This window comes from Channa argus, chromosome 9 (assembly GCF_033026475.1).
Source record: "Channa argus isolate prfri chromosome 9, Channa argus male v1.0, whole genome shotgun sequence".
Taxonomy (NCBI): Eukaryota; Metazoa; Chordata; class Actinopteri; order Anabantiformes; family Channidae; genus Channa; species Channa argus.
In genome coordinates, this window is record NC_090205.1 from 22,593,679 (window position 1) to 22,621,155 (window position 27,477).

The following is a 27,477-nucleotide window of genomic DNA, read 5'->3' on the forward strand; positions in this document are numbered from 1 at the left end:
AGAACAATGGTCTATAGAAAACCAGTGTAATTAGGTGGATGAAATAGAAAAATGAGCTGTGAGTCTCCTCATCCCCTTCAACTGCAGCATTCATTTACTTACTGTATGATCCAAACAAACTGTCTGGAGCTGATTATAGGGACTGCACGGGAGAAGGATGGACATTTTTCATGATCAAAGCATCAAGTCATTTTTCATGAAAGCAATGCAAAGAGTAAAATATGGAGACAATTGCTCACATACACATCCTGACTAAGAAATGTAATGAATTACAGTAACATTAAATCTCTGACATCCAGCAACATACAGTAGTGTATGTGCACTAATGTAAATACAGTGGACTATATTGCTGCTAGGCTGTCAGAGAATACTTGATGGTGCCTAAACAGCAGCAGCAACACAGTATGTAAACACACTCTAGCTTTAAGAGTGGGAGCTCATCTGAAAAGAACTTCAACAACCGAGCCATGCTCTAAAGAAAACACTGACAGCATAATAAGTATCCACTCAAAGTGGCCCGTCCACTATAGCATGTAAGGAAAGCCGATTTTGACATGGATGGAACAACTCACCCAGGCCACACTTTCCTTGAAAGGGAGACCATGGACAAGATAATAGCTGTTCACGGAAACACTTCCACAGCTGTGTCAAATCTGATGCATTCAGAGTTTCTCTATAATGAATTCAGATAATATATACATTATACACTGGCAGCAGTACATGAAACTAAGTAACAATTTTAATGTAGAATATTTTATTTTTCTTGTCCATCACCTTTGTAAAAGATTGACTTGAGCATTGCATTACACCTTACAAAAAAAACAAGCAAAAACATTTAACCAACAATACACAATGTGTTAAATACGTAGTGAGCTTTAACAGTGCCTGCACTTTAGCACATTAACTCTTTAAACCTGTTTTTTTTTATTATTTTATTTTTCATTTATTTAGCTGAGCTAGTAACTGGCTGTAGCTGTATATCCTAAAAAGTCAATTTAATGCAGCTTTTAGATTTTTTTCATCATTACTCTAACTGTTATCCTAGTCCATCACCTGATCTGTGTCCCTTCACTACCCCACCACCAACAGTGTCTAAATTCACTTAAGCTACTACAATAGCATTATCAGAGTTATCAGAGTAAAATACATATTTTAGATGGGGTTCCTCTATATTTTAAAGGAACCTGACTGCTGTGATTGTTAAGTAGGTTGCATAATTAAGAACTACTGAGGTTTAATACCTTCATGTTTTTCTAGGTGTCAAAGAACTGCCCCATAACACCTTAAGGGAATTTTTAGCACCCATTTCATTCAAGCGTCAGAATGTCATTTTCTATGTTGGTTTATTTGTCAGAGAACATTTAGATAAGTGACTCTTATTTATATAGTTTTTAGGAGTTTGAATGACAAGGAAATGTGGCAGTAGACTTTACACCTTAACTGACACGTGAGTTTTGTGAGGATTTCTGTCACCCGTCTGGGCTGGAGTGACAGAATATAGATGCCTTCAGCTCACTGGAAATAGAGACCAAAGAAAAAATCTGAATTCTCTGTCACTGTTACCCTGGGACCCTGAAGCTATGGGGTATAATTTGACATTTTGTTTTTACCTTAAGTGGTATCAACTGGTATCAGTCCTCCATTCTTTCATATGTGATACTTGCATGTGTCAGATGTCTGTGCAGTAGAGATGAACTCTGCAGTAGGACAGGTTTTAACTTACTTTTCAGGCACTTGTCAACTCACTCTTTAAAATAGTGTAATGTAAAATATAATAATTTACTTTGTCACTGCGATTGATTTGTTTTCAGGTTTGGGTGGTAATGGGTTTTAAGAATATTAATGAATAGGCTGCAAAATGTTAAGTTAAGATTTCTGCGGCAAACATATACACTTGTTAATGACATAAATAAATCTACAACTTGTAAATATTTATATTAACTTATAGGCTATTTATTTTTGTATATTTATTTTCCATCCAAGGAATTAGTGGGCAATCACAATGCTTTCTTGTTGTTTCTGAAAGGCAGCTATTAAAAATTTGAATAAAAGTAATAATGAAAAAAAGACAGCAAAGGCTTAGATGATATAGTGACAAATAACTAACAGCCCCCTCTGAAACAACTATATTGCATCTGTGGAGTTACACAAAGAGTACTAAGAGCTTTTTGGGCTAGAGATATACTGTAACTCAAAAACCCTTAATCCAGATTTCAGATTGATCAGAAATCTTTGCCAGACGGCCCAGAAAATCCTAAAGCCTGAGGCTTTATTCTAGTTTTTGTCAAAAAAAAGAAGAAAATACATGTTTTATATTTATCACACCAAAATACTAATAATCCATAACGAATTCCTCTAAGCTGACAGAAGTAGCTTTTATATCCAAAAACTCTCCAGAAATGCCAGTATGGGACTTTCAAAACACCTGCTTCATGAAATCTCGTTGCTTTTCCTCCAAACACGACTGGTAATTCTATTTGAGCTCCAGCCTCATCCAAGATCTGCAGGAAATACAAACTCTGTGTCTCCATTTGACAGCAGTGGATGGATTTCCTGCACTTTTTGATGGGAAAATCAATTCTCACAAATGCACGATTGTCGAACATTCTCCAGAGAGCACAGTCTGATCTTTTAGGAGAGAAGCTAACGTAAGCACATTTAGGCTCTGTCCGTTTAGTGTGATTCAACGTGGGGAAGAGGAGCCGAGAGGAGATGCCAGGATATGCAAATGTGGCACATGTGATAAACGGGGGAAATTGCTGGTATAGCTATAAACTGCTGTGAGAAAGCAGGTTTACTTGCAACCCTTTTTGGAATAATCTAATAATGTTGCTCTTTTCCATTATGTTATTTAATTTCAAGATTTCAGCCACCCACAGTAGAAAAATTACAGGGCGTGTGTTTGTGCATCTAGCTAATTTAGTTATGGCCCATGGTACTGAATACTCAGCTTGTTGATTTGACCCTCTGGTCCAGGACAGGGACAACTTTCTTTCAAAATCAAGTGATTTTAAACCATGTAGGTATCTATGGGCTGTTCTTAAGCCATCTCAGTTGTTTGATGAAAAATGCTAAGCTAAAGAATATAGAGAAAAACCTATTGAGAAGTTTATGGATTGTGGTAAACATTATTGTAAAGACATGACTCATGATAGATGAACTCATTGACTCTGAGGCACATACTCAGAAGTGACTTTGTTCCATGTTTACAGCAGAAGTAAAACTGAACTGGTATTGAAAGTCTGTGACACTATTTGACTAATTGGAAGTTTATATTTGTTACTGTTGCCACCAAAGGAAAAGATGATGAAACAAGATTTAGGCAGTTCACAGAAACATCAAGCAAATGACTGGATCCATTCATGGTAATTCTAAATTCTACAGTGGAAGTGGTGGTTGGGAATATAATGTGTGGCTTTTCCACAGGTCTGGGTTTAAGAACAGATAGCAACATCGTGCCATACTGTATATCCTTCATCCACAGTTGAAGGTGCAATAAGTGGATCAGAGGGATTAATGGTATCCAAGCCACAAAACACCAGCCAATCCTAATAAGCCAAGCTAGGCCCGCTGGTGGTAGAATTGTACAGCTTCAGTGATCTCCCACAGGTCTCCTAACACTGAGAATCCCTCAGGGTCCTGCCTGCCTCTCCACCTAATGTACCCCTGTGTGTTTCATTCTGTTCCTCGGGTTTTTTCACGGCAGCTTCAGTCCCTTCATTGACACAGCCACAAGCATTTTCGCACATTGTACACATTTATCTTCCTTTCTTTGTCTCCTTGTATCACACTTTGTCTTTTCACTATTTGAATCAGACAAAATAACGTATGCGAATGACAAATCTTTCTCCTGAATATTGAACAAAATGCATGCATTTAATAGTATGTTAATTTGGCTTTGAAAACCTATTATTATTATATTATTCCAATTCATGTTCCCCCCTTTTTTTGACTAATCTTATGTGAAAAGTATCAGTTGTCAGATAAAGGTAGTATATGTCCTCTGAATTGTTATGTTTAAAATGTAATACTTAGTTAAGTACAAACTGAAATAAAATTCTGTACTTGCCTAAACAAAGCTAATACTGTCCATCATTCAAAGCTGATCAAAATGGTTTTTGGCTGAAGAGTTCAACATTATAAGATACATTAGTTATTTTACAGTCTGCAAACCTGCACAGTCGTATGACAGTGTGATACATGTAGAATGCAGCTGCACTCCAGCAATATCCCAATCACATTAACGTGCAGAAGAAGAGCTTGAGGAATGAGTGCGATGGGAAAGGCATTTTGATTCTTACTTTCAGCACAATGTACTCTCTACAACAAAAGTGAGCAGCTTTGCTAACAGCTGATTACCATCTATTATGTAACTGATGCTGGACACTTAAGCCCAGTGGATGAGAAGTTTAATTGTGCTGGTTTTTTTTCCTGACTTTTAGAGTACAGCTGGCACAGATTGTGCTAGTTTACAGAGATAAATTTGGAAAGTAAACACGTCACAAATTAGATACAATAAAACTCAAGCATAAAGCCTAGAACCCTGTAACTCTGATCCAGCCATTTTGATAAACTCTAATGCTTGAGGTGGGAATCTTTAATCTGCACAAACAGTACACATATTCCCATGTATATACGAGGTAGTAATTCTTTAGTACTAATATAGCAATAGTTGAGTAATCTATCATCTGTCAGTGGATGCAAGATACTGAACACCTGACTCCTTGAAATGCATTTCTTTCTAATTACTGCACAAGACAATGTGTGTACACTTTAAAATATGACTCTGTCTTCAATTATTATATTGAGTCAAAACATTTCATTTCATTGTTTTTGGGAAAATAATTTAGGAGGTTTTAAACTCAAATTTAAAACCCTTTTTGGAATTAACAACCTGTATATTAATAGGTAAATAGGTGTATTTATTTGTTCAGTGTCAGAAATATCTAACTTATTTATCATTTTAGCCAAATTTTGTTGTGACAAAACCATGAAAGCATCTTAAATTTATATAACAATACATTTGTATTTATTGATTATAACAAATGGCAGCAGGTACACATCACCTTGTCACGGTGGCAGAGGATGGCCTCCATGACCTATCAGATTATGCCAGTCTAGAAAACCCATTCTGCCCCGCCTCTGCAGAAGCGTCCAATATAGAAAAGGTCTGAGTTCATTTGAAGGGTAACTCTTTAAAGTGAGACAATTTACATCATGAATATTTTATTCAAAATATTGAGAGATTTATCTCACAAGCAATGCATGATGGAAAATCTACTGATGTGCTAGTGTGTTGTTTTTCACCTTCATTTACTGAAATGTGAGGACATTTAAATCACAAATGTCTATGCGTTCAGACTATTAAAACTAGAAACATTAAGTGGAGTTTTATGAATTAAAACATATTAAGTGATTCCACATAGTTTGTGAATGATGAATTACAGAGTATGATCAGAGTGTTCTGTCATTGCAGCTGCAGCTCAAACGATCTAAAAAAAAAAAGGTAATCGCCCACTTACAGTATATGGGCTCCAATCTGAGACTGTAAGTCAGCATCTGATTGTGTTTGGGGGAGACCTTTGGAAATAAGACAAATCACACAAAGGGGTCCAATTATAACTAAGGGGCATCCAACACATAGACACAAGCTTGACATAGGGCTACTACATCATAATCTCACTGTTATAAAACTACAGGCATTTCCTCCCGATACATGTGAAGCATCTGGTCTGCTCACAGTGTGCAGTAGAATATCATAGAAAGGAAGCTGCACACTGTATTTATTCTAATCAGTAACAAAATACTGAGAATAAGGATTTGGGAATTAAAATAAGGAATTAAGGATAAAGATAAAACTGTGTGCCTGTTCTAGTTTTATAGTTGTAATTGTACAGGCCGCATGAATGCATTGATCTCTGATGTGTTCATCTTGGTAAACAGAAGGAGCCACGCAGTGAACACCTACAGGTAATTTCACCGCTCACTCCAGTCAACAGTGAAATCCACCAGGGCACGTGAGCCTCACACTCATAATTACAATGTACTCTGGTGAAATTTAGACTTGTTTATTCCTTTTGTTGCCCGAAAGCACTTTTAATATAGTGCCCCATGAAAGATTTTGATTGTGTTTTCAAATCAAGAAAAGCAATTAAGCAGATAACTGGTATTCCCAGCAAGCTTTATCCCCATGCCACAACAGATAGCTTCATGGAAGCAGTCTGTTTAGTCAAAGATGCCCTGCTGCAGCTTATCTAGTTAAAAGTGATGAAAAGCCAAGGGATCAATAAAGATATTACAGTTCATCCTGAGGGGGAGAGTGGGGCATCATTGTGTTCACCTACGTTCCCTTCTATTCAGTAGTTGTTGACATACTACACTAACAGCCTTATCTGATACGAACTGTGAATTGCTAAACCGAACCCTTGTTTGGATTATGGTCACTGGCAGCATTTTCTTTTTCAATCCAGGAAGTAGGACATCCACATGATACTGCAGGGAACACAAAGCTCATGCCTTTGACACCTGAGACCAGTGTTGCACAAGTGATTAGGTTTAAGATATGGAAACACCTCTGGATATGTTTACAGAACTCTCCAGAATTTTGGATAAAATGAAAAATGCAAACATGTCTTGACTTGTGCTCGAATCTAACACGAAATCAGTTTGACTACACTTGGCTCTGTCTCACATGTGCGGCAGTGGAGGCAGTGAATGACAAATGAGTCAGCCACTGACTCATATGGATTCACTTGACAGCCCTAGAATAAAAACTCTCTGAATTCTAGGCCTCTTTCCTTTTTTTTTACTCTTCTATGTTATTTTGGTCTGTACTGCATAGAAAAAGAAAAAGAACAAATGGAAGACAGACTTGGAGAAACACAGATGCACAAAAGAGTGAGACATGGCATGTGACAAAGGTCACCAGATTAGATGTTCTGGTTTGATGGTATGTGACAAAGACCAATGAAGAAGAACGAGAAAGAAGAAGAGATGAGTATGAAGACGCTGATATTGTTTCTTTTTTTTTTTGTTTCGCTTTGTTTGTTTTCGTCGCAGTATTGACGACCAGATCCACTCTCTCCGTTGTACATGCGTCATTATTCAGTAAAGACAACAGAAACTGATGGCATTGCAAATTGAGCACCGTGTTTATACGACTGAGGTCACAGCCTCATGGGATTAGCATCAGCTGCTTTGTTTATGCATTATCATCAGTGGCTAATTCATCAGCCACTGGGCTACAAGCTGCTAACATCCAACTATATTCTCTGAGGTGTATGAATGGACATTTCTACTCTTATTAAACTATGCACCACGCATCTCCTCCATCATGTCTTTGATGAAACATAATGTCATAAAGCATCATCTCTAGCAATTCCACTGCACTTCCAGGTCCTCGTTCCACCATATGGATACAACTAACTGGATTTTTGCATAAAACCTCCAGAAATAACAGTTAAGGTGCATATCCAGATAACTATTACCAAAGTGCCATTTGACAATTAAATAAAGAATCAGAATTTGCAACACCTTCATACTGTAGCACTGCTCTCAACAACTAATTAAATCCCCCGTCTGTCTGATGATCCTGAAAGTTCCTGAGTGTTTGTTTGTTTTTCAGAGTGAGACAACAGCAGCACAGGCTCTTCTCAGCAGGGTGAGTGAGCCTGGCAGGAGAATGGCTGCATCCTGTCATGGTGGGGCTTTTGCTAATTGTTTCCTAGAGACCAGTGGCACACCAGAGAGCCAGACCTAATTAGGATGCTTTTTCAAACAATCCAACTTGCCCTACAAAGTTGCTCGAATCCAACCGGTGACTAGAGGTACACAATGACTTTGTAATGATCTTTGTCAGAAATGTGCAATTACGCCTGTGTACAGATGTCACTGATGTCTGTACAGTTACGTAAGAGCCTGACAGGCATGAAAGTTTTCTCCAACAACTTATCACGTGTTGAAAATGGCCTGTTTACACCATCATTTGTGTAGTCTCGTCTCTTTCCCCTTCAGTCTCCCTCTCCTCCAGTCTCCTTGTGCACACTATCAACATCTTAACCGAAAAGCACATTGCAGCGACGGAAACCAGACTGCGGTAGCTCATATTTCCCTTTTCACCTCTGAAAATTAAGTGTTATAATCTGCAGAGGCTCTAAACTGGTTTTGGCACTCAGTAAACATTGGTGAGCAGTCTGCAAGCCAAGCTGTACCCCAGCTGCTGTGTGCCATCCTGCCACATGTCCTTTGAAGTGCTACAGCCAACCAGCCTGTACAAAGGCCGAGCCAAGACCGGACCGAGGAAGCCAAATGGCTTCCTACTACCATGTCAGCACCTTAACAATAAAACGTAATCGATCTTTGAAATAGCAACAGTGTTATGGGTAATATTGCATTACATGTCTGACCAAGATTTTCCCCTTAAGGACTTTGAGGATGATTAGAGAGGACACACATACATCTGGTGAGTGTAGGAGACTGGCATGTTGGGAGGAAATAGCAGTAGGCACAGCAGTCTCCACAACACAACAGGACCCCTCTTTTCAATTTCCTGCTCCAGTTTCCATTCCTGATTCATTTCGTGCAGGGACCTATAAAGTGGGAATCGCAAAGGAGAAATGCAACATTTAGCTGATATGGCACCACAGAGCACAAAACAAGGAAATTGAATCTGTCAAAGGCAATATTTGTGATAATGATCTCAATAAAAGCATAGGGTGATTTCAAACAAGGTTATCAGGATTCCCTCTGGAGATTTTAGTCCTAACACAGCAGTGATCTCTAACTGGCTTTAAAACAAAGTGTTCTACACGTCAAGCTTCGTGCCAGCTCGTTACCTGTTGTGTATTTTATTTCCTTACCCAAACTAAATCCTGTCTTTAGAAGTTTGACATCAGGCCTGAGTTAAACAGTGTTGACATGCATGCAAACAGGTTGTGTCCGATATCTTTAGAGCCTACGTCAAAAACATATTAGATTAAATTGCAACACACAAAGATGAAGTAATGTTACTAAGGTCCCCTAAATGTAATGATGATAACATGCATAGAATATAGAAATTTCCCCAGTGTTAGTCCAGATGTTCAGTCCTGTTCACTAGATGTAAAAAAAGTCAAGGAAATAAACCAACCAGGGACATTTTCCGACTAAAAAAGTCACTTGTCAATCGTCAAACTACATAATGCAACACCAGCTGAGTTAACATTCAAGTTTAGCACTAATTTTATCAGGGTATCTGGAAAAAAGCAAATGAAGGTGCATTTCTGCCCACTGGTTTTATGCAAATATAAAGAGTCAGTCACAAACAGCTGCTGGTGCTTTTTTCCAGTAAAGAGGAGAGTACAAAAAGATGGTACAATTGAAAGAGCAAATCTCGAATGAACAATAACAAATAGGGCTCTTTGGTTTATTTTATGTTTGAATTAGAGGAATGTTCCAACCTCTACATGGCTCCACACAGATCTGCCACTTTTGCTTGCTGTTCTTTTTAGTCTCCGCAGTGGATCAGAAGCTTCTGTGGACCTTTAAGCAACATGTTTCATGTATGTTGTGTTTTTGCTACACTAACCTTTTCACCTCATAGGCAAACGCATAAACTTTATTTAATATGAAATAGTCCTTTGCCTAATTGTTCCGTTTTTAGATTTGCGAGATGCTTTCATCTGAAGCGACTAACCACTGCATAACACACACCAGGAACAACTTTTAGGGCTCAGTATCTTACCCAAGTACACTTTAACAAGAAGGCAGGAGGAACTGGAATATGCACATAAAACTGCAAACTACTTTAAACACAACTTAACATTAACTTTCAGTACAGCAATGTCTTGCTCTTGCAGTTCTTAGAGTTACAAATATATTAATATATTTATATTGGACCAGTTGATTTATCATATTAGCTGGAAAAAGACACATAAAAGGGCTGCAACTTTACATGTGTGTTTGAGTGTGTGTGTGTGTGTGTGTGTGTGTGTGTGTGCGTGAGTGTGTGCGCACGTTAGTGTGTCTGTGTGTAAGACTGAGAGCACTTGCTTCCCTAATTAGACTCATAAACACACAACAACATGTTCGGCAACCTGGATTACCACATATAAGGTTGCCAAGGGAGGCAGACACAACAACAACTAACAGTCTTTTTATTAGTCTAATTCTTTCCAGTTGGTATATTTCCGAATCATTTTTTTGACATTTTCTTTTACCTAAAAAAATTTTAAAGCAATGTAGAAATTGAAGTCTATGTTGTCAAATGTGCATGTGCTAACAAAAAAGTCTGACAAAGCTTTTTATGTGACGTGCGAGAGTTCACAATTGTCTTTAATGAAGCTCATTTGTGATTCTTACTATATTGTGCTGCTGTATTTTACTGAAATAATACTGACTCCCATTATAGATAAGATCTGTGTTGCAGAAGGTGCTGGCTCCAACAGCCTTGGCGCAGCTGGAAACATTCTTGAAGTATCACATTGCTATTACTGGAATGAAAATATTCCCCCGCTATTTCACTGGGCTCCAATTCCAGCGTCACATCCCACACAATTTTTTAACAATAATGTTTTCCTGGTCTAGTGTTTCAACCAGGAAGATCTCAGTCTCTTTCCTGGAAAGACAGAAAGCGTGGAAAACACTCCCACTTTGCTCCAGAAGACTTTGCCTTTTGCTTTTGTAAAGTGTAACTTTAGCTCACTTTGTATGTCAGACCACATTAGAACACGCTCAAAATCTGAATGGAAAATGTCGCACAGCAGCGCATGCAGCCAGAATGTGTAGGAATTACAAATGAAAGCATGCAAAACTTTTTCTCTTTGACTGGAACAAACTTTTGTTGAGCAGCTGCTCCATGTTGTGAACATAAACGCTGAGGGCCTACCAGGCAGCAAAGACTGCGTGCAGCAGTTTGCAATCACCATCACTCTGCCTCCATGACACAAAAGGGAGACTTCTACTCAGCAAGCATTTGATTAAAACACCAGCAGAACCTCAAGTCTCATCTTTCTGTCAATGCCACACATGGCACAGAAAGAGAAGCAACTGTGTAATATGTTTGTCTGCACATAAGTCGTTATGGAAACAAATGTAAAACGGGTGTCTGGAGACTATGAGCACAATATGACATCTTCTATCCATCGGGATAGAAGATGAAATTTAAATGCAGTGTGAAAGAATTGTTTACAGTGAGTTTTGTGTTAAAAAAGATGTTTGGCACATCTTTTCTTTGACTAATTCGAGGAACATGCTGTTTTTACTCTGGAAGTGGGAAATTCTCCTGCTATTATTTGCCACTTCATAAGTGACATGATCGTCATCACAAATCGGTGTGTAAATATACTGCGGCACATGAGTGGTGCAACCCATTTCACAGATATGTCCTTCTTTTCATATTTAGGATTTGTGCAAACACACTACTTGTACAGTTTGAAGGTACTTTGTATTTTACCGGACCTGTTTTTGGTTAATGTTACTTCACTATAATTTAGAGGGAAAAGTTGTTTCTTTTAATCCCCTACGTTTAGTTTCCAATTTTAGATGTTAGTTATTTTTAGTAAATCATGGACTGATAAAGAGAAAATGGGCCCCTTGCGACAGAAGGGGCCAGGGCTCTCCACGCTGTTCGGGTTATTTTTTTCTGTATGTTGTAATTGTTTTGAAAGTTTTGAACTTGTGTGTGTGGGTTTCTGGTCATTTGACTCTGTTTACAGTAATTTTATGACTATTTTGTAATTAGGTTTTGGTCATTTTGTGCATCTTTTGGATAGTTTTTGGTGATCGTTTATAATGTTTTTGTTGTTTTGCGACTTTTCTTACTTATTTTGCAATTCATTATGGTCAATTTTGATTCTTTTAGCTGAGCTATTTCAAACCACAATTTGGAACAGTACCTTCAGGGGCCTGAATGTCCTGTTCAGTAATAAGTCCATGTTCTTAATACAAAGCACAAACTATGGGTAAATGATGATGGGTTATTTTGGATAAAATACCGCTGTTGCACATTTATCTTATCAACACCATTAACTTCAATATGTAAATGGTCTGCACTTAAATGTTCTGAACTTATATAGCACTTTTCTACCTATTGGCACTCAAAGCACTTTACACTGCTTCTTATTCACCCATTCGCACTCACAATCACACACACACACTCACACACCGATGGGGGAGCTGCTTTGAAGCAGGCCAACACTCACCGGAAGCAAGTTGTCCTGCTCATGGACACTTCCACATGTAACCAGAGGAGCCAGGGATTGAACCAACAACTGCAGGATTGGTAGACAACCGCTCTACCTTCCTGCACCCCAGTCGCCTCAATACTGTTTATAATAAATTTTTCTCTTAGTGGAGTATTTGTACTTTTTAGTTAGTTTTATAGCATGTACTCCATACTTGTGTAAAACATTTGAGGCAGTACATTTACTTGTATTGAGTATTGTTTTAGGCAAGTACTAGTACTTTTAAATGAGTATTGACTTTGCTTACTTCTATCACCTCTGATTGATGAAATGTAATGAATGCGGAGAAACCGTATCTTCTGCAGTGTATCCAACTATCTGACTTTATTATACCAGTTACAGCTGATCTGTCTTCACATTGCATTACAGCCTATAAAAACCTGCAGGCACTCAGACACGTGAAAACCATCAGCTTTTATTTTATTCTTTTATGTTAAGTTATTCAACTTGCCCTATAAACATTTCATGAAAACTATGAGTGGATGTGTTTTCTTCCAGTCTGAGTCATTACCCACTCTGACGAACTCTGGGGTTTCAGATATTGAACAGAACCCTTGTTGATCAGGACTGTTGAGAAGTAAGCAGGGGAGAGCATGCAGAGGAGACCCCCCACTGCGAGTTAATGCGTATATCCTGTTGAGAAGGTGGGTCGCCCTGGAGACCAGATGTAGGGATCCCAGCAGGAGCGCAGAGAAGATGCCGATTTGCCCTGCTAGATCTTTGTCAAGGAAGAATGGTTTGTGTAGATCATGTTATTGACTGAGGAGGACGTGCAGGCGGATGTCTCACTGGCACTTACAGGGAGGGGACGGTTTCAGCAAGAGATCGCTGGTGAACAACTGCAAAGCAAAACCTAGAGAATTTGAACTGTGTCCTGGAAAGTAATGGTTCAAATCCCCAGATCACGTGTGGGAGAGTCATGCAGTGTTTAGAAACTGCTGCTGAGGTGCCCTCAAGCAAGGCACTTAAGTTTGAAACAACCTGAGGAGGAGCAACCACCTACCCAGCAATTAAAAACTAATGATGACTCTGAAAGCTATAAAATATACCACTAAAATGATTTATTAGTCCCACTGGCAGATTCTGTTATTGCAATCAGGGCTCAGTCAATCTCTGAGTTAAGTGCATCCATATCAGGATCTTAGTTTATTAAAACGCTACAAAATAAGCAAAATGTCTGCGGACTATACAAGAGACTGTCAGTCAAAGTGACAGCTACACTCAGTTTCTCAACACAAACAACACAAACTCTCTTTTGTTGCTAAATGATGGATTTGCTCCTTTATTTGGTGCCATTATTTAGCCTAAGCTTTAATTTCAGTTTAATTTTAATCGTAAACGAATGTGTAACTACCACATATTGTAACAACAGCAGCATCACAGCCGGTCTAAACTCAAAAACCATGTACTGGCGCCATCTAGAGGTCAGGTATTGACAGGGACACAAGTCTTGGTTAATTTTGCTGAATAAATGTTGAAATGTTGAGTAAATGATCACAACATCACAAACGTAGTGACAGAAACACAATGCCAGTATTCAGACACTCATTTAATGCAGGAAGAACTGAAGACAGAAACTGCTGTAATGAAAACAGACTGAAGTGAACAAGTGAATGTAAGTAATGAATAAGTATATGTACTACCTATAACATGTATGACATTAGAAATATACAGTCCTTTAAAACTTATATTTCACTATTAGCTTTATCTACTTTATCTTCAACAAACTGTTATAATATTGTGAATAGAAAGTTAAATGTCTTTTTTATTTTCATTTTCTTTTCTGTTAGAGATACTTGATACCACAGCTGCTCATTTTAACTTCCTATTTGTTTCCAAAACATTTGCAAGAAAACATACAATTATGATGTACAGAGCTGGTCCAGCATTATGGTGTGAAAGCTCCTGACCCAAGAGCTCTGTCATCTTCAGAGACAAATCAGGGAGTTTTCTAAACATTATTCTCTGGTAGGAGAGACATAATATGATTTATTCACATAAAACATTGTGTTTTGAATGGATCTAACTTCTGCTTTAAAAATGTGTATCATTAACTATAAAATACCTTGATCTGGTTAATTCTTGGTGTCATACATTCTGAGACCCTAGTTCCTCCTAATAATTCACTCACTAAACAGCACTAGCAGCGCTGCAGAGATATTTATTAGGAAAAGCTTTTTGAGCATGGCTATGTTGACTGTGTCCATTGTTAAATTAATAAATTAGTGCAGAGGTGGGAAGTAACTTTAACCAAGTACATTTAGCCAAGAACTGTGCTTAAGTGCAGTTTTGCAGTAATTGTACACTCTTGCCCATAAAGTTGGAATAATTTTGTTTTCAGACACATTCCTCTTTTTTGCAAAGGTTAATTGTGTTTTATTTTTTATTGCAATATATTATGAACTAAATTGCCACAATAAGTTCATGACAAGAAGTTATAACATTTTTTATTCCAATTTTATGGGCAACAGTGTACTTTGCTGGAGTATTTTCATCTTTAATTACTTTAACTCCATTACAAGTTAGAAGAAAATATGATACTATTATACTAATACTTAATAAAGTTCACAGCTTTTACAGTTACTAGTTCCGTTTTGCAGACATAGATTTTTAATACAAAATCAAATTAACTACTAAATGTTGATATGGTTTTATTGCTTAACCGCCTGTCAGTACATAAAGTGACTATAATCAGCTTGAACTAGTTTTGCCAGTTTTACTCCACATCAAGTTGCTTGGCAGTTTTGGCCCTTTTGTTTGAATATTTACTATCACTTCTTTGCAGCATTTTTTTTCTTTTGAAGGTTTGTCGAATAAATGTGGTCTAGACTTGTACATTCATGTTGTTGCAGTATCATTCGTATTCTTACTCTAGAGTGAGAAATTATGTAATTTAACTTAAGTATAAAAACTGCAGCTGTAGATCAGTTGGTAAGGCTGTTGTCCATGGATTACAGGGTCATTAGTTCGATCCCCTGTCCCGGCCATGTGTCGAAGTGTCCTTATGCAAGCCAGTGAAACCCCAGTTGGGTTAGATGAGCACCTTGCATGGCAGCCACTGCCATCTGTGTGTGAGTGAATGAGAAGCCACATTGTAAAGTGCTTTGGATAATATTGAATATTACTTGAATATTATGTTTGTGTACTTTTCCTACCACTGAAATACAGTAGTTTTCATCATTTGGTTGAGTAATTATAGCTGAATACTGGGGGAAAAAAATATGAGTGTCACAGTAATAAAGAGTGAACCTAAAGACAATAAAAAGATTTTTAAGTTTTAGTTAAGTGGGTTCCTTTTTAATTTTAATCTAGACAACTGCTTTTATATATTGAGAAAGATTTTAATGATTTTAATTTTAAAGATTTAATTTCAGAAACCGTCCAAAGGCTCTGTAAAGATTTTTCAAGACTAACTTTTTAAGAACCCTTAAGGAACTTTTCATAAAGGTGAACTTTGACATGAAATCTAAACCCTGAACCTGACGCAGAAATACTTAGCACAAATATGTCACACACATTCATTTTGACACAATAAAAAAAAAATGTTACAGATGAACATTCTTCATTTGTTAATTGTTAAAAGACTGTGCTTATATATTACATCGCTGTGATCTTACTAGTTGTATCCCAAACATTGTAAGAATTATTCTGATCTTCAGAATATATATATGTATATAATGTATATTTCTGTTGCTCCAAGCTTCTTATCTCATTAAGCACTGCCATAATCACTCTACATATAATAAGCTGCTAAATGTTCATGTTCAGGTGGAGAATATTTTGCCAAAAAAGGTAAATAAACTCAGTACTCAAGTAATAATGCAACTCCATGCTCTAATAGATAACTCAGGTATGAAAGTACAAGGACTGTTTCAATTAAGTGATATTGATAAGAAATTTGCAAATGTAGTCCAGATTTGCCCTTAACATAAGTGTGGTCAGAAAGTAATCAAACTAGTTTATCCGCAGTGTTAAGGTTCCAAGCATATATGAAATAAATATCCTCGGAGCAGGATTTAGGATCAAGTAACCCTGAAGTGGTAAAAGTGACAGCTGTTGAGTTTTATTGTACTGCTTTAAGGCACGAGGACTTTCCCTTAAATCATTTTTACAATAGAAGGCTAGAGGATGACTGGCTAATTCCTCCTAAAAAATAAATATTTTATGTGCATTGGCACATAAAACTTATTCATATCAGTCCCTGACACAGCACATCACAGAGTAGTGAGATTTATTACTTGCTATCTAATGCTTACTCAGAGAAAGTCCCAAAAGGCAGAGGTAATAATTAATTACATGGAGGGTTACTCTGGGGCAGCACAGTGGGAGAGCTCGCATCTCACGGCACAGATGGGTCATGGTAAATGGGCTGCTCTTATATTTTCTACCTATTGTCCTCAAAGCATTTTACACTGCTTCTCATTCACCCATTCACTCTCACGCACCAATGGGGGATCTGCGATGCAGCTGGCCAACGCTCACCAGGAGCAAGTTGGGGTTTAGTGTCTTGCTTCAAGGAGGGTCGCCACCTCGTGGGTTCAAACGGTCGGCTCAAACGGTAGCTTTTCTGTGTGGAGTTCGCATGTTCTTATCTTACCGTGCCTGCATGGTTTTCCCTCCTACATGACATGCAAGTACGGTTGTTGGTGATTCCTCATTTACCCCCTTTGGCCTTTTCGAGTACCCGTTAGTTCCTCGTGAACCAAACTGTTTAGAATTAGAATATTTGGCAGCTTTGGCTACATCTGGTTTCAAGTCTGGGCTATTACCTTCGACAGCTTCTACATCGTCTCTGACACTTTACCTGCATGATAAAATAAACATTTAAAAAGACTGCAATAATGTACTTAATGCTTTTTAAAGTACAATGCAGTTATCTCTTCTGTGAGTTCAGAGTCTTTCTGTCTATCACACAGGCGCAATAAAACACTGTAACTAACACCCCGTACATACGATATTGATCTTAATTGAGTTGTGATGCAATGATAAAAAAACACTGTCTTGCTTTTCATAAAGAGGCTGCCTGCGGATAATATCAGTTCACCCTTTAAGCCACAATGACCAACCTGTTGTGGGCTGTGTGTCTGTATGCTTTTTGTCGGTGTGGTTATGGGGTGAATGGACAGGAGGAGTTCATGCTTCTGGCTGGGCCTTTGACAGAAGAGCCAGCGAGAAGCTCAAGAACTGGGGTGAATGATGCCTTTGACTGTAGCCGACCCATTCCTCCAGGCTCTGAACAGTACTTTGCGTATCTCCAGAGCAGAGGGGTGACCCATTTCAAAGTGCCGCTGTCATGGGCTCAGCTCCTGCCTACAGGCCTACCCAGCCAGGCGAGGCAGGATGTGGTTACCTGCTACCAGACCCTCCTAAGACAGCTGCTGGAGGTGGGCCTTCAGCCTCTGGTTGTCCTTCATGGATCCACAGTGCCAGACACTCTGAAGTCAAGGTATGGAGGCTGGGAGAGCCAGGAGCTGGTTGAGGTGTTTCTGAAGTATGCCGAGTTTGCCTTCCAGGAGTTTGGAGCACTGGCCCATTCCTGGGTGACACTGAGTGAACTGGATCATGTTTGGCATGATGGGCAGCCTGCAATTTCTCAGCAAAATATCCTTCAGCTCAATAAGAACATTTACCAGCTGTTCCATCAACACTTTCCTGGAAAAGGTAAGTAAAACTGATGAAAAAAGGAGGAAATACCTTTGTGACCATCTTAAATCTGTAACTTTATTAGAATAAATGTATGCAAACATGTGTAGATTCTAACAACCCTTGACGTAGATTTTCCATGTTGTTACAGGGAGACGTTTGTCAATGGGACTGAGAGCTACTGCTGCTGCAATGCTTTCCCAGATCAAAGCTTCAACTACAGTAAGCTCCACCAATGATTCTCTTTAAGTATTTCTACTTTTTAGATTTGTAATATATAGAATGGCCATTAAAAGTTTTGCTTTTTCATCCACACAAATGTATTTAGAGAAAAATGTTACTTTGATATTTCTAAATGTGAACTCTACCATCATTAATTACACTCACAGGACATAGAAGAACCTCTTCTTATAATGTGTATATAATATCCTATAATATAAACTTCCTCCTTGATCAGAAATTAGGCTCTAATCTCAGCAAGATATACTATTATACTATACTTGATTATTTAGTTATTGAGCATCCTAGAGCACATTTAAATAAACACAACATTTTATACCTCTCCTTATCTAAAAGTGTTTAAAGATCACGTGTCAGCTGCGTGTTGCCTATGCCTGTCTCTGCCCTCTCCATACTCACATCGTAATAAAAAAAAAACATTCACTGGAACTAATGTTTTTTTGTAACTGGACAAAGTACTCTCTGATGAATATTCTTTACTACCCATGTTTATGAATGATGACAGACTGTCAAGGTGTTTCCCAATTGTCAGTCTAATACCTGCTGCTACATCGTGTAACATCCTACTGGGATATTAGACTGAATAATAATTGATTTGGTAATAAGACAATAAATAAGAAATTTGGACTACTTAGAACGATTGAGCTGTCCCAGAGACAACGCCTTTCGAGTTTCAAGCTTATTTACTGTGACACAGCAAGGGACCTGAGCCTGATAACATACCGTGCCGTACCTTTTGTTTTCAACAGATGGATTTCTTGTCAGTACACATTGAATTTGACTGTTCTTCTGTATCCAACATTGCAATGGAGCTGAGGACCTTACAGGTACAATACGGTGAACATTACACATTGTTACCTTTCATGTTGAACTTTGTATTACAGCCACATATGTTGTGAAAATCAACATGCAGACAATGATTGGCTGGGGTGACCTTGAACTCACTGGATAAGGCGAAAGAGCAAAAAAAAAAATAAAAAATTATTTTATGTTGTAGATGTCCAGTGGAAATTTGCCAATTCTGATATACAAGATGAATGTTCACGAGTGTTCCTACGATCAGTTCCAGCTTCTTGGAAATTTCCTGCAAGGTAAATGTCATTACAGCTCCCTTTATATTACTGTGATATCCAATATTCCATATATACCATTAATTATATTCCCAATCATTACCAAACACTAACAGTCTCTTGTTCCTGCTGCACTTTCTCTATCACAACAGTGCCTCTGTGTTCTTTCTTCAATTACAATACAGCTACATTTTGTGCACAATGAACCGTCTTACTCTAACGGTGGCTGTAGATTTTAAATTAATAAATGGATGTGTGAATGAATCATGTGTGCAGCCGACATGCAATTAAATCTGTTCAGAATTTTCAACATGCCTTGGTAAAGTTTACAAGAAATACAGCTATTTAAAAACAGTAACCATCAAGACTAATGTGTTTTTAATGGCTAAAAAGATTAAGACTGAGCATCAAGGCTACCCTGCAATAAAAACAGCAATGCTGTAAACATTTTACTGTATAATACTCATAAAAGGTTCTCATAGGGTAATTATTTGTGTCAATTCTTTTTGCAGTGTGACAACAATAAAGTTTTACAAGGACAATTATCTGCATGGTGGAGCATAAAATGTGGTGCGTGGTGGAGCACAGACCAACAGAACTTACTTTTCTATTTTAAATTCATGCATCAAAGCTCAGAACTATGATTAACTAAGCAATATGCCCAGCAGTCAATACATGTCATCCCCATGCAGAGATTTTTTGGTAACAAAAAGGAATATGTTTTTATATATTTCATTATTTTCATTATTTCATTTCATTAAGTCCTCAACCACAATGACCTGAATATTTTGGGATGTGACATGAAGGACATGTTGGGTAAACTGGACATGCAGGACGTTCCCACTGGGTAAGACATTATCTTGGTAAAAAAAAATACACTGATTCATAAGAATTTCCAAAGTCTTTCATGTTAATTTGTGCTGGGTTTTGTGCTTCTCTCCTCCGAAAGTCACAGTATTCAAGACTACACAAGAAGGACAATGTTCAGAAACAGTTATCAGAGTGTGTGGGATAAGTTTGGGGCCCAGACCACAACAGAAAGAGATTCTTTCTTTGAAAAGTCTTTCCCATCTGGCTTCCAATGGGCCACCTCCAGCGAGTCCTTTAAGGTTGAAGGTGGCTGGTTAGAAGGTGGAAAAGGAGAGACCATTTGGGACCATTTTGGCCACAACGGCCTAGCCTTTGCCAATCAGACAGCTGATCAAGCTTGTGACAGTTACCACAAAGTGGATTATGACGTCTATCTACTGCGAGGTCTTGATGTAAACACCTACCAGTTTTCGATATCTTGGGCGCGTATCTTCCCCTCCGGCTACAGAGGCAGCCAATCTGATAAAGGGGTGCTCTACTATGACAAGCTGGTCAATGCTCTCATTGAATCTGGCATACAGCCTGTTGTCACGCTTTACCACTGGGACCTGCCCCAGGCACTCCAGGAGCTCGGAGGATGGACCAACGCTTCCATTGTGGATGCCTTCAAGGACTACGCAGATTTCTGCTTCTCCAGGTTTGGAGACAGGGTCAAGACCTGGAACACATTTAGCAGTCCGTGGGTTGTGAGCCATGCTGGGTATGGCACTGGCGAGCATCCCCCTGGGTTAAAGGACTATGTGGTTGCCTCATATCAGGTGAGAGCAATGTCACTGCTGGTATGAAAGTGTACACTGTTTCAGTATCATTCTTAAGCTTAAGCTTACTTTATTGTTTTTCAGGTCACTCACAATATGCTTAAATCCCATGCTGAAGCCTGGCATGTCTACAATGACAAGTACAGGGTAAAACAAGGAGGGAAAGTGGGCATTGCATTGAACTCGGATTGGGCGGAACCCATGAACCCCTCCAAACCTGAAGACATAGCAGCTGCAAATCGATACCTGCAGCACATGCTGGGCTGGTTTGCACATCCCATATTTGTAGATGGGGATTATCCAGCAATACTCAAGACTCAGATTGAAGAGAAAAGAAAAAAGTGTCCCCTCTCTGAGCCTGCAAGACTGCCCCATTTCTCTCCTGAAGAGAGAAAGAAGATACAAGGAACAGCTGACTTTTTAGGATTAAACCACTATACCTCCAGGTTGGTCAGCAGTAGTGATGGTGGCTGCACTCCCAGTCCTCAGGGTGTAGGTGACTTCCAGGCACATGTAGACCCATCATGGCCCTCCACAGCTTCTGCTTGGATTTTTTCTGCACCTTGGGGTCTTCGAAGGCTTCTAAACTACATTTCCACTGAATACCTGAATGTTACCAAAGTACCTATCTATATAACTGGGAATGGGATGGCTACTCAGTACAGTGGGGACACTCTCAATGACACCAGCAGAATAGAGTACATGAAAAGGTACATCAACGAGGCTCTGAAAGGTAAGTTCACAGATAGGAAACCATCTTTACATTGTGCTGAAATAACTTCAACTTGAGAGTGATGTTGTGTGCCTCTTATCTTTAGCATTGGCCTTAGATGGAGTAGATGTGCAGCGATTTACAGTGCAGTCACTCATGGATGGATTTGAGGGGAGACAAGGCTACAACCAAAGATTTGGTCTTCATCAAGTAAACTTTGAAGATGCAGACAGGCCTAGAACCCCAAAGCAATCTGCGTATTTCTACTCTCAGGTTATCAAGCAAAATGGATTTGATATAAGCAAAGACAATGTTTTAAAAGCAGTAACAAGGCAACCCACCCGCCTTCTAACTGCTTTGTCATCCTCAGAGGTTCCATCTAAATCAAAGGTTATCTGGGAGAAATTCTCACACCAGTCCAAATTCCAGAGAGATGTTTATCACTATGGCACTTTCCCACAAGACTTCAGCTGGGGAGTATTCTCTTCAGCTTATCAGATTGAAGGTGGCTGGAATGCTGATGGGAAGGGGCCCAGCATCTGGGATACTTTTACTCAGAAACCTGGCAGTATTCCTGCTAACGCCAATGGAGATGTGGCCTGTGACAGCTACCACAGACTAGAAGAAGACCTTTACATGCTGCGAGCTCTGAGGGTGAACTCGTACAGATTTTCTCTGTCCTGGTCCAGGATCTTTCCTGATGGTTGGCGTACCTCTCTGAACCAGAAAGGTGTTGACTACTACAACCGACTAATTGAAGGTCTTTTAGCCTATAACATTACCCCCATGGTGACAATTTATCATTGGGACCTCCCTCAAGCTTTGCAAAACCTTGGTGGTTGGGACAATGTAGACATGATTGACATTTTTAATGACTTTTGTGATTTTTGTTTTGCCACTTTTGGAGACAGAGTCAAATTCTGGATCACCTTCAACCAGCCTCATTCAATTGCATGGTCAGGTTATGGACTTGGACAGATTCCACCAAATGTAAAAAATCCAGGCACTGCACCTTATAGAGTTGCACACAACCTGATAAAAGCTCATGCCAAAGCCTACCACACATATGATGATAAGTATCGCAAAACCCAAGGTGGTCTAGTATCCATCGCTCTCAATGCCAATTGGATGGAACCTAAAGATGTCAATGTTCCCCGTGAAGTGGTGGCTGCTGATCGTGCTATGCAGTTCCAACTTGGCTGGTTCGCTCACCCTATTTTCAAGAATGGCGACTATCCTGATACAATGAAGTGGCAAGTTGGAAACAAAAGTGAACTCCAACGGCTTTCAGAGTCACGACTCCCTTCATTCACTCAAGAAGAAAAGAGCTTCATCAGAGGAACTGCTGACATATTCTGTTTAAATCACTACACAACAAAAATTGCACACCATGCTACACTGAGACTTACCCCACAATCTTATGAATATGACAAGGACGTATCAGAAGCAGAGGAAAATGATTCACCAAACACAGCCATAAGTAAACAAAGAGCAGTTGCATGGGGCTTGAGAAGACTCCTCAACTGGATCAAGGAGGAATATGGAGATCCAGAGATTTACATCTCTGAGAATGGAGTGGCTACAGACTCTAAGACAACTTGGGATGATTCTGTCAGAGTATTTTATTACAAGACTTACATTGATGAGGCTCTCAAAGGTATGCTGAATAAATAGATTTTTAAAGATACACACTGATGGCCACAACGGTTTAGATTTTTAGTCTTAATCATTTATGTGTGTGTGTATTTTAATACCAGCCTATGACATTGATGGTGTGAAGGTGAAAGGTTACATAGCAACATCTCTCATGGATTCTTTCGAGTGGCTTAATGGGTACAAAGTTGGGTTTGGATTACACCACGTGGATTTCACACACCCAAACCTACCAAGGACCCCCAAGTACTCAGCCCATTTCTACTACCAGGTCATGAAGGACAATGGTTTCCCTCCATCTGAAGATGAAAAAATGCTTTATGGACATTTCCGCAAAGATTTCCTTTGGAGTGTTTCAACCGCATCCTACCAGGTAACTGATCAGAAATGAACTTTTCAGGAAATGTCCCTACTCTGCGTAAATTTACTTACATATATGTCTGCACTTACTCTTGCCAGATTGAAGGAGGCTGGAGAGCAGATGGAAAAGGTCTCAGCATCTGGGACACCTTTGCTCACACTCCTCTCAGAGTGTTTGATGATGACAATGGGGACATAGCCTGTGACAGTTACAATAAAATAGAAGAGGATTTTGCTATGTTGAAACAGCTTAAAGTTACACATTACCGGTTCTCCATATCCTGGCCGAGGGTGCTTCCTGATGGCACCACCGATTACGTCAATGAGGCTGGTCTCAACTACTACCGCAAACTGCTGGATGCATTGCTTGCTGCAAACATCCAACCTCATGTGTGTATCATTTTTTGTCAGAACATCAAAAATAAATTGTTATGGTAAATTTGGTAAATTGTTTTTTTCCTTTGCTGTCAGGCCACTCTCTACCACTGGGACCTGCCACAAGCTCTGCAGGACGTTGGGGGCTGGGAGAATGATACAATCGTTGCCAGATTCCGAGATTATGCAGACGTCATTTTTAGCCAACTTGGTCACAAAGTGAAATATTGGATAACTATTAATGAGCCATACAATGTAGCAAACATTGGCCATGGCTATGGAACAGCTGCCCCAGGTAGGTCTTTAGATAATTATCTCCCTCATACATGCTATTTCACACTATTTCAAGATTGCTTGACTTTTCACAGTGAGTTAAACAAACCTCTAAATATGTCCTTTCCTCTGCATGTGTTCAGGTATCAGCTTCCGACCGGGCACCCTGCCTTACATTGTGGCTCACAACCTGATTAAAGCTCATGCTGAGACCTGGCACCTCTACAATGACAAGTACCGGGCCAAACAGAACGGAATTATCTCCATCACCATTAATTCTGACTGGTCAGAACCCAGAAATCCATATAAGCAGGAGGACATTGATGCTGCAAGACGCGTGGTGCAGGTACAATATACTACATACAAGTTTTACAGTTTTCTACAGTCCTATTCTGCTACACACAATATGTATGTCAAAAGTTGGAGTTTCTAAAGGTGTATTTTCTTGCAGTTCCAACTTGGGTGGTTTGCCCACCCCATATTTAACGGAGACTACAGCAACACAATGAAGACAATCATTCGGGAGCGAAGCTTAGCTGCTGGTCTGCCAAAATCACGGTATTTTAAAAACTATTGTTAAGTCAGATTGCGATGTAAATAGATCAACAGCTTTCGGCTTGTCCCTTCACGGGTCGCCTCAGGGAAACTTATAACTTAATTGGGCACAGGTTTTTAAGCCAGATGCCGTTTCTCCCATTTTCATCAAATAAATTCAATAAATTCCCTTATTTAATTTCTCTAGGCTGCCTGAGTTTTCTCCAGAGGAGATTAAGAGGATTAAAGGTACCTATGATTATTTTGGATTTAATCATTACACCACTGTCCTGGCATTTCCTGTGGACTTTGGAAAACTTCAGCACTATGATGCTGACAGGTAAGCAAATCCTTACATACCCACAGCACAGTGATCATGTGAACTATACTCGTATACTATTTTCTGAGTACAGCTCACGTAATACAGCAGGTTAATTTATTAAGCCCATAACCTATAATCACAAAGTAGTCTATTTTGTGTTTTCTCCACACAGAGGCGTAGGGACCATTGCTGATCGGACCTGGCTGGATTCAGGTTCATCTTGGCTGAAGGTCTCACCATTTGGATTCCGGAGGATTTTAAACTTTATTAAGGAGGAATATGGAAACCCACCTATTATCATCACTGAAAATGGCATTTCAGAGAGGGGGCCTGTCGACCTAAATGACATTCAAAGGATCTACTACTTTGAAAAATACATCAACCAGCTGCTAAAAGGTATCAGTGAATACATTTAGGAACAGGAATTGCAGAGAGGGGCACATTTTCAAAGTCATCCCAACAATTTAAGAGTTGAGTTCATTTGCATTCCTTAAGCTGTTCTGTCCTTCTAGCTTACTTGCTAGATGCCGTGGATATCCGTGGTTACACAGCTTGGACGCTGATGGACAACTTAGAGTGGGCCACTGGCTTTTCGGAGAGATTTGGCCTTTTCTATGTCAATCGCTCAGACCCTAACCTTCCTCGAGTGGCCAAGGCCTCTGTTGCCGTTTACTCTGCCATGATTAAATGCAATGGATTCCCTGATCCTGCCTCTGGGCCCCATGACTGTTTGAACCCTGCGCCTGAAGGTAAACTGCAATGTTGCTCAGGTGTGTGGAACTTAAATGTACTGTGGTTTGAAGGCAGGGGTAAACAGCTGTTCAAAGCTGTTAAATGAGTTTAAGAGATGCGTTTTTTGCAGAGCTAAAGCTCTCTAGACATGTTCCCCTTAAGTGCCTCTGAACAGTCAATTTGGTTTTGACTAAATGGGTTTGAATTCGTTGCTTACTGTGAGCAAACTTAAATATGGTAATCTTGTGTCTTTCTTGCAGGAACAAGTGCACCTTTGACGGATGACAATGTCAATTTCCTGGGTATGAAGCTCACGACCAATGATGCTGAGAATGGACTTCATTCCACCTTTGCTCTACTAATAGTTGCCATATTTGGAGCTATTTGTTCATCTGTTTGCTTCTGTGTGTCAAGGAAACAGTCCAGGAAAAAACATTTAGAAACTATGATGTTGGAGAATAGATTGTGAAATGATTAGCGTTGTTAAGCTTGTTAAACTATTAGCATCCTCAAACTCTATTTTATAAATTTCCTGCATGTTAATAAATGTAAAATTATGTTAATTGAAAACGAGACTGTACAAAAAAAAAAAAACTCATACGAGACAAGATGCATTGCACCAGATTTAGCCAATAGTTTTTATCTGTAGTTTGTGGCAGATACTCATTGAGCAAGCAAATACTATTAATAATTTAAAATCATGAAATACTTACTATTCAATAAAATACCCACATCCACAAATCTATACCCGACCTCCACCCCATGCACAAACACACACACACACACATACTTGTTTATAATACGTCTAAAAATCAAATAATGTTTGCAGATCTGGTTTCTTAATGAAAACTTATTGAAATCTATATTTTTTCAAAGTAACAAGGAGAATTATTCCATTTCTTAATGGTTTTAAATGAAAAGGCAGAACGTCCAAGGCCAGAACTCCTCTCAGAGTTGAACTGAAGGCTCTGGTCTCTTGTTTAGAGCAGGGCTGTACAAATTATGTCAGCTGAGGAGGTGGAAGTTGTTTTGAACACTAGACATTTGAGTTCAAGATTAAATTCTCAAAATGCAACGTATTGTATTAACTTAGACAAGGCAGTTGTTTCCTATCCAGGACTTTGAGTTTCTGGGCATTGATTATGCGCTTAGCTTTTATCCAGAAATCCTTGGATAAAAACTGCATGTTATGTCCACTAGGTACTAGGAGATGAGGATTGCTGCATAGCATCTTTGCTGTTCTTGTATTTGAATGGTAATAATGTTAAATGTTCCGTTCTTTTTGATTATTAGCAGGATGCCAGAGAAAAGGGTATTGTCCCTCTCCACTTCAATACAAGATAAATCTGGGCCAACAACCACAATAGTTGGGGCAGATTTAGAAGAAGTTTACCTGCTCTACTATTAGTTAAATGTTCTGCACTTATATAGCGCTTTTCTACCTATTGGCACTCAAAGCACTTTACACTGCTTCCTATTCACCCATTCACACTCACAATCAAACACACACTCATACACAGATGGGGGAGCTGCTTTGAAGCAGGCCAACACTCACCGGGAGCAGCTAAGTTGGGGTTCAGAGTCTTGCTCAAGGACACTTCGACATGTGACCGGAGGAGCCGGGGATTGAACCAACTGTGAGATTGGTGTACAACCGCTCTTCCTTCCTGCGCCACAGTCGCCCCACAGTTCAGCTGTGGTTTAAAGGCTGAAG

The 27,477-nt window shown here is 39.2% G+C and overlaps 1 protein-coding gene across 2 annotated transcripts; it reads left to right on the forward strand.

The window, feature by feature from the left end:
• Positions 1 to 17,207: 17,207 nt before the first annotated feature.
• LOC137133143 (lactase/phlorizin hydrolase-like) lies at positions 17,208 to 26,508 on the forward strand. Of its 2 annotated transcripts, none has more exons than XM_067516408.1 (17): positions 17,208 to 17,882; positions 18,016 to 18,086; positions 18,854 to 18,931; positions 19,102 to 19,195; positions 19,937 to 20,021; positions 20,124 to 20,802; positions 20,887 to 21,535; positions 21,621 to 23,171; positions 23,272 to 23,540; positions 23,627 to 23,917; positions 23,999 to 24,197; positions 24,319 to 24,521; positions 24,627 to 24,733; positions 24,918 to 25,049; positions 25,204 to 25,427; positions 25,544 to 25,801; positions 26,024 to 26,508. In XM_067516408.1, the coding sequence occupies exons 1-17, from the start codon at positions 17,279 to 17,281 to the stop codon at positions 26,230 to 26,232; spliced, it is 5,703 nt and encodes a 1,900-aa protein (XP_067372509.1). In that variant the 5' UTR covers positions 17,208 to 17,278; the 3' UTR covers positions 26,233 to 26,508. The 2 variants fall into 2 exon arrangements, with proteins under 2 accessions (XP_067372509.1, XP_067372510.1); XM_067516409.1 differs by having other exon boundaries at positions 17,209 to 17,882; positions 25,544 to 25,780.
• The last annotated feature ends 969 nt before the right edge of the window (positions 26,509 to 27,477 follow it).

Coding starts and splice junctions, on each gene's coding strand:
- LOC137133143 (XM_067516408.1), top strand. CDS start 17,279: ATGACCAACCTGTTGTGGGCTGTGTGTCTGTATGCTTTTTGTCGGTGT. Junction 24,198..24,318: donor CTATGGAACAGCTGCCCCAG/GTAGGTCTTTAG, acceptor GCATGTGTTCAG/GTATCAGCTTCCGACCGGGC. Junction 25,802..26,023: donor TAAACTGCAATGTTGCTCAG/GTGTGTGGAACT, acceptor TCTTTCTTGCAG/GAACAAGTGCACCTTTGACG.